The sequence below is a fragment of the Microcaecilia unicolor genome, chromosome 3 (genome assembly GCF_901765095.1).
Source record: "Microcaecilia unicolor chromosome 3, aMicUni1.1, whole genome shotgun sequence".
NCBI classification, from domain to species: domain Eukaryota; kingdom Metazoa; phylum Chordata; class Amphibia; order Gymnophiona; family Siphonopidae; genus Microcaecilia; species Microcaecilia unicolor.
The window spans coordinates 167,241,931-167,259,977 of NC_044033.1; the positions used below are offsets into that span (position 1 = coordinate 167,241,931).

At 42.8% G+C, this 18,047-nt stretch overlaps 1 protein-coding gene across 1 annotated transcript in view; it reads left to right on the forward strand.

Annotated features, from left to right (window-relative positions):
* The window catches only part of ENPP3 (ectonucleotide pyrophosphatase/phosphodiesterase 3), a 249,644-nt gene that overhangs the window by 152,104 nt on the left and 79,493 nt on the right, over window positions 1–18,047 (forward strand). Inside the window, exons 15-16 of the mRNA XM_030196550.1 lie at window positions 80–207; window positions 10,795–10,861. Coding sequence (XP_030052410.1) covers window positions 80–207; window positions 10,795–10,861 — 195 coding nt within the window. The remainder of the gene's footprint in view (window positions 1–79; window positions 208–10,794; window positions 10,862–18,047) is intronic.

The following is an 18,047-nucleotide window of genomic DNA, read 5'->3' on the forward strand; positions in this document are numbered from 1 at the left end:
TGCCTTATATAGAACCTAGCCCCATGTGACTGTGAAGCAGGCAGCTCCACCACCACTAACTGTATTTTGTAAATTACAGTGCCAAAAACCCAACCAGCATTTCAAACCATACTTGACTCCTGACCTGCCAAAGCGATTCCACTATGCCAACCACATTCGCATTGACAAAGTTCATCTTTATGTTGACCGGCAGTGGCTAGCTGTGAGGTACAGTACACAAAATTACTGCTTCGCTGTTGCATATGTTTGAAATTAGCCGGCTTCACAAGCCTAGTGATTGGTGGATTTTATGAATTATAAAAATTTGAAATGAATGAGATTTGAGGGTGCATACTACTATATAAAATGATGTAATAAGATTTATTATTTTTGCTCCATATCTTGAAGTATTTTATAGAAGACTATTTATATATATAATCATGTTGGTCTCATATAAGAAAGGCTTTCCTGGAGCAGTAAGGGAAAATGCTTGTCTTCATAATCTACCAGTTGTGAATTTAAAGTGTAGCAGGATGCCATAATGAGGATGCGTCTAATTTTAAATGCCAAGAAAGCATATCTGGAACTTGTTCTGTCAAGGAAATTAGGTGTCTACATGTGTAGCAGTGAAATATACACAAATAATTTAGGCAGAACCACTTACTCCAGCCACAGAGTTGGGGCATCAGGAGTGCCCCAGGGCTCCATCTTGTCATTCATCCTGTTTAATATCTTTCTTTCACCCTTGCTCACTCTGGCTCAATCTCTTGGGTTTACATTATATGTCTACGCTGATGATATTCAGTGTCTCTGTGTTGTCGACCATCATAGCCTTACGGAACTCTCGGCTATTGATGATAAATTTCAAAAAGTAACAAATGGGTTGCCCTCAACCCAGACAAATTTAAAGTTCTTCTTTTTACTAATCACTCACTTAAACATTTCTCTCCACCCATTCACCTTTGCAATATCCCAGTTCCGCAGTACACAGTCGCTCGCATCCTTGGTGTACTTGTGGACACTGAACTCTCATGCAGCACTTTCTGTTGCGGCTATATCTTATGTGTTGAGTCCAATCTCTCTTACAGCCCTTGGCATTTAATATTCTTATATACTCACTTGTACTGTAATTCGCTCAATAAAGGTCTTAGGCTTAAAGATTTACATCGCCTACGACTAGTCCAAAACACTGCTCTTTGAATAATCCAAAAGACTGGCAAATTTGATCACATAACACCCAGATGACCACCGGAGGGAATCGTGGATCACCTCCCCTGACTCCCCCAGTGATCACTAACCCCCTCCCACCCTCAAAAAAACAACTTTAAAAACTTTTTTTTGCCAGCCTCAAATGCCATACTCAGGTGCATCGCAGCAGTATACAGGTACCTGGAGCAGTTGTAGTGGGTGCAGTGTACTTCAGGTAGGTGGACCCAGGCCCACCCCCCTACCTGTTACACTTGTGGTGGTAAATGTGAGCCCTCCAAAACCCACCACAAACCCACTGTACCTACATCTAGATGCCCCCCTTCATCCCTAAGGGCTATGGTAGTGGTGTACAGTTGTGGGGAGTGGGTTTTGGGGGGTGTTTTGGGGGCTCAGCACACAAGGTGAGCTATGCACCTGGGAGCAATTTTTTAAGTCCACTGCAGTGCCCCCTAGGGTGCCCAGTTGGTGTCCTGGCATGTGAGGGGGACCTCTGCATTATGAATGCTGGCTCCTCCCATGACCAAAGGGCTTGGATTTGGTCGTTTTTGAGATGGCCGTCCTCGGTTTCCATTATCTGCAAAAACCAAGGTCGGCCATCTCTAAGGTTGGCGATCTCAACATTTAGGTCGACCTAAATGTTGAGATTTGGGCGTCCCCGACCGTATTATCGAAACGAAAGATGGACGCCCATCTTTTTTCGATAATACGGGATGTCCCGCCTCTTCGCCAGGATGTCTTTAGAGATGGGTGCCCTTACAGATGGGCGCCCAGTTCGATTATGCCCCTCTATGTTACTATATGTTCAATAACAACCTGAAGGTGGTCCCACAGAGAATCACCTACAGGTTAAAACAGCTTCACTTCCTGAGAAGCAGCAGAAAGTGCAGTGGTGAATCACCAATATAAAAACAGAAAAGACTCATTCATCCAGACCCTGTCTGAAAGGTATTCTTTCATAGAATTATAGAAACAAAGAAAATGTTAGTTTATGTGTATAATTAAAGTTGAAAATTTGTGTATGATAAACAGCAGGTATAAATGTAAGCACATACATTCCCTGGGATAGTTTTCAAAGTGGAGATGCGTGCATACTTTTGCTTTGACAACTTTTCCGAAGTGTGTTTATACATGTTACACTTTCACATACTTAAAAAAAGTTCCCCTTATCAGCTTAAGTGGCAGTTATGACTTTTTAAAATTTTCACATTCACCCTCCAGAGGCCAAGTTTTATTTTGCGTGAACTCGGATCTGACTGATAAAATAGCTCTTAAATATACCTCATGTTCCATTGTCAACCAGAACTTAATGGAGCAGACTGGTATAAACAACATAATGCTATTGTGTTGGCTTTTAGAAATTAGGTACAATCCTCTTTCCCAAAAACAGTTTCCTTAAACCCCTGGGAAGTACAACCACTGTTTATAGTAATTATAGACTTAGCTAAATGCATCCAGCATGTGCTGTCATCTGGTTACACATCTAAACATGTGGTAGATCTGTTTCGACAGCACATAGTTATAAAACTAAACCAAATGGAGAATGCGCCGTGCCTCCAAATCTGTTTTTCTTGTGAAATTAGGCACACATGATTCATGATTCACACATTGAGCCTGCAAATAGGTGGGAAAATGTGGGATACAAACGCAATAAATAAATAAAATAAATATCATGCCACTAATCATCTAGTTATCATGTTATTTCCTAGGATGATTTGCCGTGTTCTCCTCACAAAGGAAAAGTTAGAAGTCAAGAATAAATATTCAAACAACAGTACAAAGTATGACATAGTATGCTATATAACAATGGCAACACAATACACAGTAAAACATTTTAACAGACAACGTAGGGCGTAAGCAGAGATGGAACATATAGAATAAGATAGCGTACGTGATAGAGACATTAGCATTTATTTTCTGCAGTCCTACCCCCCGCCTTTCATCTGTGAACTGTTTGCGCCTGTTCCTGCCGCCAGCGGAGTCCAATCAGGCCAGCAGTACTACGCAGACAAAACCCTCTCAACTGTTATCTTTTTAGAAACCAGACAGCTGGATTATGGACCATTTGCACTACAACAAATAAAAACAAAAGAGAAAAAAACCAAGAGAAGCTTCCGTTGGGGGAAAAACACAAGTTTATTCTTTATCCAAAGATTTAGGATAAATAATAAGAAATAGTCATAGAAATAGTCTAGAATATGACAGAAATGAGAACATATATAGAAATGGAAAGTACAATGGAAAGTGGGAGCAGGACATTCTTTCAAACTCCCTGGCTTGGGAGCCAAAAGAGATGTACACTGCCCAACCTCCTATCTGGCAGAGAAATATTATATAGGGTTTCTTTTCCCTTACAAGACAAAAAGGGAGCACAAGGGGGAGGGGTTGTCACACCCCCTTAGTTAGCACCTTACAGTCAGTCAGGATCTCTAGTATCAATAAAATACACAGCATCTGTTTATATTTCCTTTTGAAGATGCATTTGGTCTCTTCTAATCATCTATACATACATTTCTCAAACCTTTAATTAGTATTTCCCCTATTCTAAAAGAGGAGACAAAAGTTAACTACTGCTTCCAGTTGCTATAGAGGTGTTAGGTTTCTCTTGTCAATAGAACTATTGCTATTGACTCCAGGGATCAGGGAGATAGTGTTTGAATTGTTCTAGGCAGAGAAGGAAATAAGGTGTTACCTGCAATAATATTTTCTTATCCTGTCCTGACTACAGGATTTCTCTTTCTCTCCTCTGTCAGCCCTGCCCCCTTCACATGGAACTTCCTTTGATCTGCATCCTAAAAGTCTCTCAAAGGCTAATAAACACACTCATGTAAACAGCAAATGGACAACAAATGGCAGGAGCTCATTGTCTTTCACTTGCTTGGTCAGAGGAAGGTGGGGGAAAGAGGTGGGGGTACCTGGCCTGCTTAATATCATTGTAATTTACAGAAAAAAGAGAAATTTCCACTTCACAGAACAGAAATAATTGTTAAGTTATCCTTATCAGCTTCTACATATTCCTCCTCTTCACCCCTGAGCCTCATAATGCCAGATGCACAGAATACCAGGAACTATTCATATTTTGTTTCTTGATTAGATTACTAGAATAAAATAAAATGAATCCAGACAAATTATTGGACATTTTCTACTCTATTTTTCATTATAGCACCTATATTACATCTTAGAATATGATGTCATATGACCCTTAAATGATGTGAAAAGAGAAAATGTAACAGTGTGGAGGGATTACATTGTAGAGCTGAGCTGAGTCCTGATGCGACTCATTGAACCTAGCTGCAACCTTGGGTCCACTCCAAACAGAAAGAAATCTTAGGAGGGAAGTTATCAATGTCAGCTGATGCTAAGATGGGTTATTGTACCACAAACTGTGCTATTTTAGCACAGGGTGTCAAAAGGAAGCCTAAGTTGACAACTCCCCCCCCCCCCCCTTTAATGTCAGGTTTCTTAGGTGATTTGAACAGTCTCTGTCCACTAAGTATTCTTTGCTCAAGGAGTGGTGCTAAAACAAAGCAGACTTTACTAAAAAGTCAACTTCTTCAATTGAAGGATCTAACGTTACTGTAAATATATAGAGAAAATTTATGTAACTCGGTTCTCACCGGCCAGCTTACTCTGCACCACCCAGGCCACAAACAAACATTAGGTCCTCAAACACTCTCTCACTCAGTGTCTGGTCTCAATCACATGAGCTTGAGCACAAGCCAGGACCAAACTTACTCCAGTAGGCCGTAGGATGTTAAGTCGGGCTTACTTGAGTATTCTTGGTCAGCAAAATGTGAATTGATCGCTAATTGCACTTAGTAGGGCTCAGTTTTTGTCAGATGTGTGTTTGGTGTAGGGGTTAGGGCTGTGTTCCCTAAATGCAGGGAATATGGGTTTGCTTCCCACTGTGGGTGTTTGTGATTATTGTTTTTTGGGTTTCTGCTAGGTACTTGTGACCTGAATTAGCCACTGTTAGAAACAGAATACTGGGCTAGATGGAGTATTGGTCTGACCTAGTATAGCTATTGTTATGTTCTTATCTACACTCTCCATGTGCTGCTGTCCAGGTTTTGTCTTTATGAGCACCACCCTTGGTCTACATGCTTGACCTCTGCCCTACTGTGCTGCAGATGATGTCATGCAAATCAGTTATCCAATCAAAACTCGCTTCCAGTATTTTAGTATTCCACATAGTGATTAGCAATTTGGCATGCTTTCTTCCATTCCCCCTGACACATCAAGTGCAGGAACAACAGCCATGATGCTCCCTCGGATCTTTCCCGCCACACACCCCAGGAACTCACAGTTCAGATGTTATTTTTCAGGTCCGCTCCGGCAGTTGGCATCGCCAGTTTCACGTTCCTTGTGGGCATGAAAAATTCAAACTCGCAGTTCTTAAGCAAGCAGTCTCTCCAGACTTATTTTATTGCCACACTCCTCCAGTAGTGGGCAATTAAATTTGTAACCCTTGGTCAAAAAGTCCCTCCAGCTTAAATCCCATCACCCCATGTTCAGGCGCCAGTTTATGTAACCCGGGTCTTACCAGTCAGCTCACTCTGCACCACACTACTACTACTACTTATCATTTCTATAGCGCTACTAGATGTACGCAGCGCTGTACACTTGAACATGAAGAGACAGTCCCTGCTCGACAGAGCTTACAATCTAATTAGGACAGACAAACAGGACAAACAAGAGATAAGGGAATATTAAAGTCAGGATGATAAAATAAGGGTTCTGAACAAGTGAACAAGAGTTAGGAGTTAAAAGCAGCATCAAAAAGGTGGGCTTTTAGCTTAGATTTGAAGACGGCCAGAGATGGAGCTTGACATACCGGTTCAGGAAGTCTATTCCAGGCATATGGAGTCTGGCGTTAGCAATGGAGGAGAAGGGTGCAGATAAGAGAGATTTACCCAGTGAACGGAGTTCCCGGGGAGGAATGTAGGGAGAGATGAGAGTGGAGAGGTACTGAGGAGCTGCAGAGTGAATGCACTTATAGGTCAATAAGAGGAGTTTGAACTGTATGCGGAAACGGATAGGAAGCCAGTGAAGTGAGTTGAGGAGAGGGCTAATATGAGCATAATGACACTGGCAGAATATTAGTCGTGCAGCAGAATTTTGAACAGATTGAAGAGGAGAGAGATGGCTAAGTGGGAGACCTGAGAGAAGCAAGTTGCAATAGTCTAAGCGAGAGGTGATAAGAGTGTGGATGAGGGTTCTGGTAGTGTGCTCGGAAAGGAAAGGGCGAATTTTGCTGATATGATAGAGAAAGAAACGACAGGTTTTAGCAGTCTGTTGAATACGTGCAGAGAAGGAGAGGGAGGAGTCGAAGATGACCCCAAGGTTACGAGCTGATGAGACAGGAAGGATGGGAGTGTTATCCACAGAAATAGAGAATGGGGGAGGAGGAGAGGTTGGTTTAGGGGGAAAGATAAGAAGCTCAGACTTGGTCATGTTTAGCCATGAGGATGAGAGAGAACAACTGCCCCTGTGAACCCAGAAGTGCTTTGGGCCACGGACCATGGCTGCACTCTGGGCCACGGGGCACTCCCAAAGCTGGAAGAGGCTGGGAAGGAAAGCCAACAGGGAATAGCACATGTGCATAGGAGGGAGCCCCCGGATTGATGCAACAATAGCACCAATCACGGGGTAGAAGGAGAGGAGCAGCCCTGGAAGTGGACAGGAGCTGTTGAACATGCCGGGTGTTCAAACAATTCCGGGCAGAGAGAGAGAGAGGGCTGCAAGCAAGCCCCAGGGAGAAGGCTGACAGAGATAAGAAAACCCCAGACAAGAGCAGGATGAGACTGCTGGTAGACAGCCCCAGGGGAAGAAGCAGGCAAGCCTAGGTGGACAGCAGGCATCAACAAGAGGATCTGTAGGCAAACCTAGGGGCATATGAAAAAGAGAGCTGCAGGCTGGTCCCCTTGGAGAGAAAAAGCTGTGGACCAGACTGAGAGGGGAGCTGCAAGCCAGTCTGGAGTCCTGGGGCAGGTCTGGGAAGAGAAGAGTGCAGGTTTGTGCACCATGCAAGGCTGGGAAGTACTGAACAGAGCTTGGATGAGACACAGCAGACAGTGGGTGCAGAGGGTGGGTCAGTCACAGAGAAGAAAGAGAGATGGTCTGAGCGAAACAGGGTGTGCTGGGCTGGAGAGAAACCAGAATGGTGCCACGCAGCTGGGGCTCCCAAACCCATCGAAAAAGCCCTAACCCTGAGAGAGAAGCCCGACTGTGAGTGCCTGTACCCAAGAGCCCAACCCCTGAGAGAGAAGCCCGACCATAAGTGCCTGTACCTGAGCCTGACCGTGATTGATGCACCCAAGAGTTTGACTGTGAGTGCTGGCTCTGAAGAAAAAGAGTGTCTGTGTCCAAGGCCTTTGCCCTGAGGAAGGGAGAGACCAACCATGAGTGCATGTCCTGTCAAATCCCTTGGCTGAGTGGAGTTAATTTAGGAACCCGTTTGGACTGTGACAAGTGCGATACACTACTCCACCACTAGGGGGTTTACATTACACAATTCTGGGAAGATGAATTCATATTCACTGACAACAATTTACACAAACGCACTCACTTAGAATCCTTTGGCTTTTCTGTTTTCCTCTGATTCTCTTATTAAATGGAGTTACGGGCTCCTTAACTCTTAGGACAACACCTAATACCTATTTCTCAAATGTTTGATGTCTCTCAGACCTCCTTACCTTTCTTTTTCGTACCAAATGAGCACACTCTTCTTTTAATGTTCCCTAGCTATTCCGGATGGGCACAATGTTTCTAGAATTTTGTCATGTTGGCATTGGCAACTTCTGAGTGAGAAGACTACACGATTTAGGTAAAACCTTTCAATCCAACTAGTATGTAGCCGGAAGACTCCCCCCCCCCCCCCCAATACACACACACCTTCCCCAAATCCCAATTCTCCAAAATCACAAAAAAACGACTGTTTCCTGCAAGAGGCAAGAAACACTAAGAATAAAAACTTTGTATTTCCTTGAAAAATCTTTTCTTCCCTTGCTGAATTTTAGGTCCATTTTTGACAGTTTTCTCTAGGTAACATGTTATTTGTCACAGGGCTTATTTTGGCTATGGAGGAATAAAAGGAGAGAGGGTCCATTTGGTACAACCAATGAAAATAAGGAGGGCCAAAGTGACATGAAATATTTGAGAAACATGTAACAGGGTTTTCCCTGAGAGTTAGGGACCCAGAAGACAACTTCTGCAGTGGGCCCCGTGGAACATAAAATATGTTAATAGTGTTAGCACACACTGTTAGTTCATGATCCCCTAAATGAATCCAAGAGCAGCATTCTCTCCTATAACCAGTGGCGTAGCAAAGGGGGGGTCCGGGAGGGGCGGTCTGCCCTGGGTGTCAGCTCGGAGGAGGGGGTGCTCCCTGCCAGATCCCCCCCCTCGGCGCATCGACACCCCCGACCAGCTCCCGCACCCTACCTTTAAAAAGAATATCGGAATCCCAGGCGAGGCGCAGCGCCTCGCGCCTGCCCTGCACGTAAAGAAATGTGGACCGTCGGGCCTTCCCTCGCTCTATCTGTCCTGCCCTCCGCTGACGCAACTTCCTATTTCCGCAAGGGCGGGACAGACAGAGCGAGAGAAGGCCCGACGGTCCACATTTCTTTTATGTGCAGGGCAGGCGCGAGGCGCTGCGCCTTGCCTCAGATTCTGATGTTCTCTTTAAAGGTAGGGTGCGGGAGCTGGTCGGGGGGGGGGGGGTGTCATCGTGCTGCACCCGGGGGGGGGGGGTGCAACGGCGAACCGCCCCACCCCGGGTGGCAGCCCCCCCTGCTACGCCACTGCCTATAACTCTCCTCCAAAACTGGAGAAATATATCCATCTCCACCAGAAATGCATATCTGTATCCTTCCTGGAGAATACCATGCCCTTAAATCTGAAGGCTTTATACAGAATCTACTCTCCAAATCTTTTAAATCAGTTTAAGAGAGACTTAGGTAAACAGAATTATGTTTGAATCTCTTTATTGTCTGGAATAATAAGATTAAAATGATCATAACATCCAGAATCCAGTTTTTCTTCTCTGTGCTTCCTTTTGTAATATCTACTCATCAAAACAATACCTTCTAATTTATAATGGGGAACATTCTTAGATAACTCTTTAAGCTCTATCTTTACCCCAGGCAGATGTTTGTTTCTCTTTAAGTTAAAAAGTTATTAGAAATGAAGATTGTGAGTAGCTGTTTTCTAGTCCTCTTTTGGCCCAGAGCAACGCTGCATAAAAATTAGTAAATTCAATGATATGATTTAAGCTCACTTTTGTTTACTTGCAGAAGCCATGTTGAACCTGAGAAAAAAAGTAGCATGTGTTGCATGTTGATATGTAGGTTTGCAAGTAGGTATTTCACAACATACAGGTGTTGCAAACTTACATATGTAAGTTGTGAACAGGGCTGGTGGCGTTGTTGGGGGGGGGGGGGGGAGAGAGAACAGGGTATTATCCTGGACACTACAACTACAAGGGGTCCCCATGCTCCAGCATTTGGCCTCCCCTGGTCTGGCATCTCCCCCCTTTGAGGATGCTGACAGCAGTAACGATTAACATATGTTGCCTGTACCTGGCCCCAGAGCCTTCCATCTGCTGTCCTGCCTCCTCTGCTGAAGCTTCCTGTTTCCTCATGGGCTGTAGGAGGTAGAAGGAAGATTTTTGGTGCTGTCCACAGGCAGCGTACACTGCCACTGCTGGTGACCCCTATAAAGAAAGACAGGGCAGGGGGAGGTTTGAGAGAGAGAGAGGGGAAGATGCCAGACTACAGGCAAGGAAGAGGGGAGTAGAAGGAGGGATGATAGGCCTTGGCACAGTGGTGGTGGTGGGGAGGGAAAGAAAAATGGTGGAAAATGGGAAGAAAGGAGGGAGGTAAGAGAGATGCTGGACCCCTGGAGGGAGGGACAGATGTTGGATCACAAGAGCCAGGGCCATACGTGACATAAGAGCACTATTTATTCCACAACGGTCTTTTTAAAGACTATCCCTTCAAGAATGTTTTTCATCGCTTCTGTCTAAGAAGGTTTTTTGAAAAATAAGACTCCTGATGCAGGCCTAAAGGCCGAAACACAATGTTGTGTCGAGTCTTTATACTTCAATAAGCATTTCTACTATTATACATCTTCTCAGGCTTTGGTATCCTTGGTCGCTCTCCCACTTTTATTCTATTTTGTTGTTTTCCGTGGGGTGTTTTGAGTTCTGCGTCTTCTGGCGGATTCTTTTCCTATAGGTGACTTAGCATTTAGCGCGTGCTAATCAGCGCACGCTAAAAATGCTATCGTGCCCTTAGCGTGACTTAGTAAACAGGGCCCTAAATTTTGTACCGCATATTCAGTAGTCTGATGTCAGCAAATAAATTGGTTCAAAATGCACTTAGAATTACATGGACAGATTAGGCAGATTTAATTCTGCCTAATATCGGCTCCATTATTTGTAGATGAACTCAGTTTGCAGTGACCAGATGAAGGACAACATAAAAGCTAGTCACGTATCATCTACAACGTACCTGTTAACTTATACTTCTATGTATCTAGGTGGACTAACACAGAAACAGCACCACTTGTACTTCAACATATAAATTACTCTCTTTATTTTATCACCAGGGACCACACATATACCTTTTGTGGAGGAGGAAACCATGGCTATGATAATGAGTTCAAAAGTATGGAGGTAAATCCATTTTTCAATACATTATTCCGTGGCTTTTATAAAGTATCCCCAGCTTAATCTACCATCACTGTTGAAGATATTTTTCTTATTGCTTTTTATATACCAGTCTAGAAGTGCCTGTGTGGTTTTTTTTAAACATCTGAGTATAATGGTGAGATAACCAGCGGAGTAGAGGAGTGGCCTAGTATTTAGCGCACCAGTCTTGCAATCCAGAGGTGGCCAGTTCAAATCCCACTGCTGCTCCTTGTGATCTTGGGCAAGTCACTTAACCCTCCATTGCCTCAGGTACAAACTTAGATTGTGAGCCCTCCTGGGACAGAGAAATATCCAGAGTACCTGAATGTAACTCACCTTGAGCTACTACTGAAAAAGGTGTGAGCAAAATCTAAACAAATTTAACTAGTTATCTTTAGTAAATATTCAGTAGAAATTTAGGGGTCCTTTTACTAAACAGTGGTAGGGCTAATGCACGGGTAGCATCCACAAATTCAACATTACCACCGGGGTAGCATGGGTTCCTGGTGGTAATTTCGAAGTTGGCGTACACTGTTTCCCACGGTAGAAAATATTTTTCTATTTTCTACAGCGGGGAGCATTCCCATCAGTAATCTGCAGCGCAGCCACTTTGGCGTGCGCTGTCTGATTACTGCATGAGAAGTGTGTCAACCCTTACCGCTAGGCCAATTTTAGCACACAACCAGTTACTGCCCCATTAAAAAAAAAAAATGGCCCAGCACACGGGGCCTGCCAGTGCTGTTTGTAAAAATACGGAAAACCAAATGCAGAGTGGAAGAAAATCCAATCCAAGAAACCAGTCAGAACTCCAAATAGACTTTATTAGGACTCTACACGGTCCGTGTTTCGGATTTATGGAAGGTGTGAACCCCTTCTTTTTTCTTTCGTTTGTAAAAGTACGCCATGGCCCACACTACCGCAGACCACCTTTTACCACTGCTTAGTAAAGGACCTCTGAATGCCTACTTTCCTTTATAAAATAGGCTCTATCAAGTGTCCTCTGGGTGCCTATATGTAAATGCCCAGTTATAGAATAACCCTCTTAGGGGAGACGTTATCAAGCTGTATTAGGACTTTAAGTCGTATTAATTGCTCCTTAACATGAATTAAAAGGCCATAATGCAGCTTGACTTGTTATACAGTGGCGATTCTTAGGTTGCTGTGGATTAAATAATAATGAGATGCAAAACATTCAAATGCATATGAAGCAGCTCATTACTACGTAAAAACCAGAACACAAGTTATGGTCCACACCCACAAGTCGTGTTCTGGACTTAGAATGACGGCAAAATAGCCCCAACCAAAAGCTGCAGGAGGAGAGAGAGCAAGTGTTAAACTTTCTTCGGTTCATATGGACTCCTAATGAAAGCAATAATTCCAAACCACGACCTGTGTCAAGTCCGAATACAACCAGCTTTTTAAAAACTTGTGAGCTGTTCTATAATAAAGAATTTTCTAGATTGGATCCCTTGTTTTACTTGATTAGTCATTCCAACTGTGTTTTGCAGCTGTTCTTCTGTTTTGTGGGTTCTGTTTGGCTTTCTTTCCTTTCTTTTGTGGATTAATACCAAAATGTCAGATTGTTCAGTTAGTAGGTCACGGATGTCTTTTATACTAGATAACGATCTTGTTGTTTTCGTTTGATCAGAGTTAAGATTTTATTGTTATTGAAAATGTTCATTTTGTTTTAACTATTATGTTGTCATTTTAAATGCTGTGTACCCCACGTTGAGCAAGTAGTGATAAAGCGGAATATAAATGTGGAATTAAATTATTCATTCTAATAAAATTTAGTTACAAAATAAATTGTGACAAATTTCAGCTCAGAAGGGGCCATTGCCTTCTCAGTAAGATCTGTCTTTACTGCAGTCAGAAATAAATGCCCTATTTTAGATAAATGCAATCACACAGCTGCTGATCCTGTAAAGAGATGAAAGGTTTTTCTCTTTCCAAATAAATCAGGCAGTCTGTGTCCCATCTTGGATTTTTAGAACTATAAAAGAAAAATATCTGTTAAAAAGGAGTTTTATTCAAAGTTAGTGGGAGGTAATAAGGTAGATGTTAAAGAATTGCTTTCTTTGATAAAATCTTTCCTTACGCTTGAAGATTTAGTTAAGCTCAGTGGGTTGCAAGTACCAATTGCTACTGAATTAGCCATAGCAAATCAATAGCAAACCCAGTATCAATCTTTTGCTAAATTTCACCAGCAAGAAAGAGGACAACCATAGCAGCCAGTTTCCTTACTGAATACTGTTGTAAGGAAATTAAAGATAAATCCCCTAGGAAACAGGGAGGACACCTAAAAGGAGAAGTTTCCAGATTCTGTAACCTTCTAACTGCCAATCAAAGGAAGGAGTGGTCCCAAGAGAAGGGTTTGAGAACTTCTGCAGTTATAAAGGAGAAAGTGGAAGGGTGGGGGACAAGCTTAGTTAGAGAAAAAGCCTCAGCTCAGAGAGAGAGAGAGAGAGAGAGAGAGAGAGAGAGAGAGAGAGTACAAAGACCCGAATATTGAGGAAAGGCCTGAGGACATAGACCTACAGGAGGCCTATGAGCAAAGGGTTGAAAGGAACAGCTGTAAAGCTACAGAGGAGGACCTGGCCTTGGAGATAAGTTCTTGATTATTTTATTTGATTACTCTTTTGTCCAGATGCTAAAAACATTGTGTGATTATTTTTGCACAAGGCAGTGGGGGTGGGCCAGTGTGTTAGTTAAAACACTGCAACGGAGGTGACTGTCCTACCCTTATGGCTATGGACTAAAAGCCAGGGCTGTATTTTCCTTTGTTTCTGACTTCAGATAAGTTTGGAGGAAATCTTTTGGACAGTGCAAAGTTAACCTGGACTATGAAAAGAGACAGAGAACGAGGCAAAGGCCCTGTTGGGAGGAGTATGGACTCCAAATCCCTATTGGGGCCAGGGCCAGTGACCCAGGGGTGGCCTGAGTAGAAGGCAGTCCAAGAAAGAAACTGCATGGATGAAGCATTTATTTATTTATTTATTTATTACATTTGTCCCCGCTCTTTCCCACATACAGCAGGTCCAGTGCGGCTTACATAGTAAAAGAAAGCATCTTACATGGTAAAGAATACAGTAAAAACAAGGAAATGTAGGAACAGTATTATAAATTGTGATGATCATAACTACTTACATTATTAAAGGCATTACAAAGGACATGTGAAAAGAATGTAATGAACTAGAATAGGGAAGGTAGACAAGGATATGATAGGAGAATGGGAGGGAAATGGTAAAGGATGGAGGGAAGAAGATGAGGGATTGAGTATAACATTGGGGTCAGAGTAAGCATCGACGTCTTAGGAGGAGTATTGTAGGTGATCTGGTGGAATTAAGCTGGTCCATTAGGGTAAACTTGCTTGAAAAAAATGGGACTTTAACATTTTTCTGAAAGGTAAATAGTTATTAATAGCTCGGATGGGTCGTGGGAGAGCATTCCAAAGTTGACTACCCAGAAAGGAGAAACTGGATGCATAGTATGTTTTGTACTTGACACCTTTGCAGTTTGGGAGGTGTAGATTGAGGTATGTTTGCGATGACATTGTTCTATTTCTAATTGGGAGGTCAATCAGGTTGTTCATATAACCATAACCAGAGTACTGCACGTGTAGATTGTCTACCTAAGCTAAGACTGTGTTTACTATTGTAAACCATAATAAAGCACTACGCTATTGTTTAAAAAGAGGCTGGCTCACAAGAACTGTTGTGGCAGAATGGGACTACTGGAGAGAAAGGTGGAACAAGTGAAATAAAATGAGCCAGAAATGATCTGCCCGTGACATTCTCCTACAATTAAGGAGTTAGGTGCACTTCTTTCTTCAGTCAATTCCTTGGTTCTCAGCATTATCAAAACACTGTATCATCTCAGGTTTCTATCACTTCTACCAGAAAGATCCCTATCCTGGTCTCAGCTACCTTATACTAATGACCACTGTTCCTTCTAAGCTAAGTGAGAGTCCTCCAACTGCATTGCAGCCAGTAGGGAGTGATGCTTCAATATTGTGTTTTCAGTCACTAGGGACAGGAAGGTTCCCTGGAGTCCTGCAGACCTTTTCCCTCACTATTGAAAATGTGATAGTAAAACAGCACCCCTACTGGCATGACTATAGGTGGAAGACTCTGGCTCAACTTAGAGTAAGGGTTCTCAACCCAGTCTTCGGGACACTCTACGTCCATTGTATGCAAATTTATTCATGCATTGGAGGGTATCCTGAAAACCTGACTGGCTGGCTGTGTCCCAAGGACTGGGTTGAGTACTCCTGGCTTAGAGGGAACAGTCTCATGCCCTTCTGCTTTTGGATGAAGTTGTACAAGCAAAAGCTTTCTGCATCAGGAAAGGGATTGGAGCTTCTATTTCAGATATTTCCTCAAGAAAACAAAATACTTATACCCTATTTTAATTTCAGAGATCTCAACTTGTTCCTTTGTAATAAAAAGTTCAAAATGAACACTTTTGATAAAATTAGATAGATTTCAAGGATGCTTATAAAAATATCCCAGTTCATTTTTTGCTTCATAATATGTCCATGGTTCATTGTACACACTAGCCATTTGTGATGAAAACATCACCTACTTAAAAAATAGGCCAAGGCTCCACAGCAGTTTTCCCCCTACCAAAAGTGTAGGTTGAGCCTCTCAAAGCAGCCCACTGAATCTCCACCTGGGATGGACCCATAGCAATCCTCAAAAAGTTTGTTACATACGTAAGAAACCTCACACCGCCAGCAAAGGAACAGCTCTAGTACACTCTGTCCCTGGATTTCCTGACTGTTAGGTCCTGGTCAGGGCTCCCTTCCTAACTCAGGGTGAGTTCACAGAATCCTACCTACTCCACACCCTCTGGGTCCTATCCAGCCTGGGGAATTCCCTCTCTACTACTCTAGGCTCCTTGGTCTTTAACAGGGTCCAAAAGGCAGGTCAACACTGAGCTTGTTGACCTATGCAAATCACATACAGATGAATCTTTCAGTTTCGCGTCTCAGTGTTCATTGGTTCAGGGAATGGGCTCAACAACTTAAGAATGGGTTTTATCTTAGCCTACCACCACCCACATAGCCATCCCTGTTTGGCTTCTACCACCTGAGCAAGTTCATCATGTTAACCCTAACTATCCTAGGGTGGACAATACCCAAGTTGTCTGTCTATAGGTATCCTAGAAAGGGTCTGAGTGGGGTTGGGGGTTTCCCTTTTCCTTATGATAGAACATACACCCGATTACAAATACAAAGTATGTTTCTTGGGCTCCAGAATTTTCACCAAATGCATTATAATTGCATTGGCTCACTTATATAAGCAGGACATTTAGTTATTCCAAATGTCAATGATTGTCTTTTGGCAGGTTCCTTGAAAGCCTTCATTTTTTGACTCACTCAAAACAATGTTTCCAAGGCCTAGGTTTTTCTCATCATTCTCAAGAAGCCAACACTTCAATATGCAAACTGAATCTGATAAATAGGAGCTATTCTTTTTTTCTGCCACAGCACAGATGCCTGGTGCTAATGCATTATGTCCAGAAGGTTCACTGCTCCTTAGCAGTCATGGCCACAAACTACTTACGGATATTGGACAATATGGTGACTATGATATAAGTTGTGCCTTTCATCTACTTCCAAATGAGAAAACTGCAATGGGATCACAAATTCCCCAATTTATTTGTTGCCTTCATTGTGGCCCATGTTGTAATGATGAATGTTAGAACCCAACTTGAACTGAGAGGCACCCTGAGCACCACTGGAACATTCATGAAGAGGCTTCTTCATGTCAAACCATCTATTAGCATGGGATCTCAGCATCAGCCTTGCGTCTCTCATGAAACTGCCATGTGAACCCATGGAATAAACATCTATAAAGCATCTCACCTGGAAGGTGCTCTTTCTATTTACAGTTACTTTGGTTGGAAGCATCGGTGAACTTCACACCCTACCCTGAGTTTCATCATAACAAAGTAGTTCTACATGCTCTTTCAAAACGTTTACCAAAGGAAGTCACTCCTTTCTTAGAAATGAGGAAATAGTGCTTCCCAGGTTTTACTTTAAATGCAAAAGCACCCATGGGATGTCCCTTCACAATCTTGGCTATAAAAATGGTCTCACTACCTACAAGAAATGGAATCAAAATGTATGTAGTTGTTTGTCTCTTATAACCCAACAAACTTGGCATTCTAGTAGCTAAACAGACCTCAGCCAATTGGCTATCATCCTGTATTTTTTTTCCTGTTATAATCAGACTAGGACTTTTCTAGTTAGTAAAGTGAACTCTCATCAAATCAGAACCATTACAGCTGCTGTAATTCTCTTGAGATCTGCTTCACTGGACGGTATATGCAAACAACTATGTGGGCCTGGTTTCATAGCTTCACTTCTCACTACTGCTCGAGCCAGTCTTCAATCAGGGACAGCACTTTTGGTCAGCTGTACTGTCCAACCTGCCACTTTAACTTCAGCAACTCTTGTTTATCATTTGCAAGTGGGCATCTCCTGGACAATGGACATGTTGCCTATAGTAGTGAGTAGCCCTGAGCTTCAGAACTGCCTACTTGTGTGCCATACTCAGACCTGCTCGTTAATGGAAAAAGTATTTTTCTCACTTGCGACGGGTTTTTTTCTGTAGACATCAGGATTGATCAGACATGCATTCCCTCTTACCTCCCCGACAGTGGCATCTTTCCTGAACTAACTGAGAGACCGAGGAAACCGGTGGGTGTGGGAAGGGCTGGTCATACTCAGAACGTTATACTGAATTCTGAGCTCTGAGCGAATACTTCCATCCTGGTGGTGTCTGATAATGTCAGCATCTTTGTGTGCCTGTTCAATCCTGCTGTCTTTGGAAAACATTTGTTGTATGTAAACAACATTACTGTTTATGTAGTAGGGGGAGAAATATAGGTATTCAATCTAAGAAATATTTAGCAGTACTAGTTCAAAGAAATAAGTAATCACTATCTTAAATCCACCTCATGGATACAGTAACTGTGCTTTCTTTATCTTGATCTCTTCCTTTCCTAGGAGAGTGTAATCAAACCACATTTCTTTCATTTGCTCCTTTTCATGTAACAAAGAATAACAAATATAGCTTTCTAAAAGACCCAAAGTGCTGAACTGGATTGGAAACTGGTTGACCGACAAGCAGCAGAGAGTGGTGGTAAATAGAATCCAGTCGGA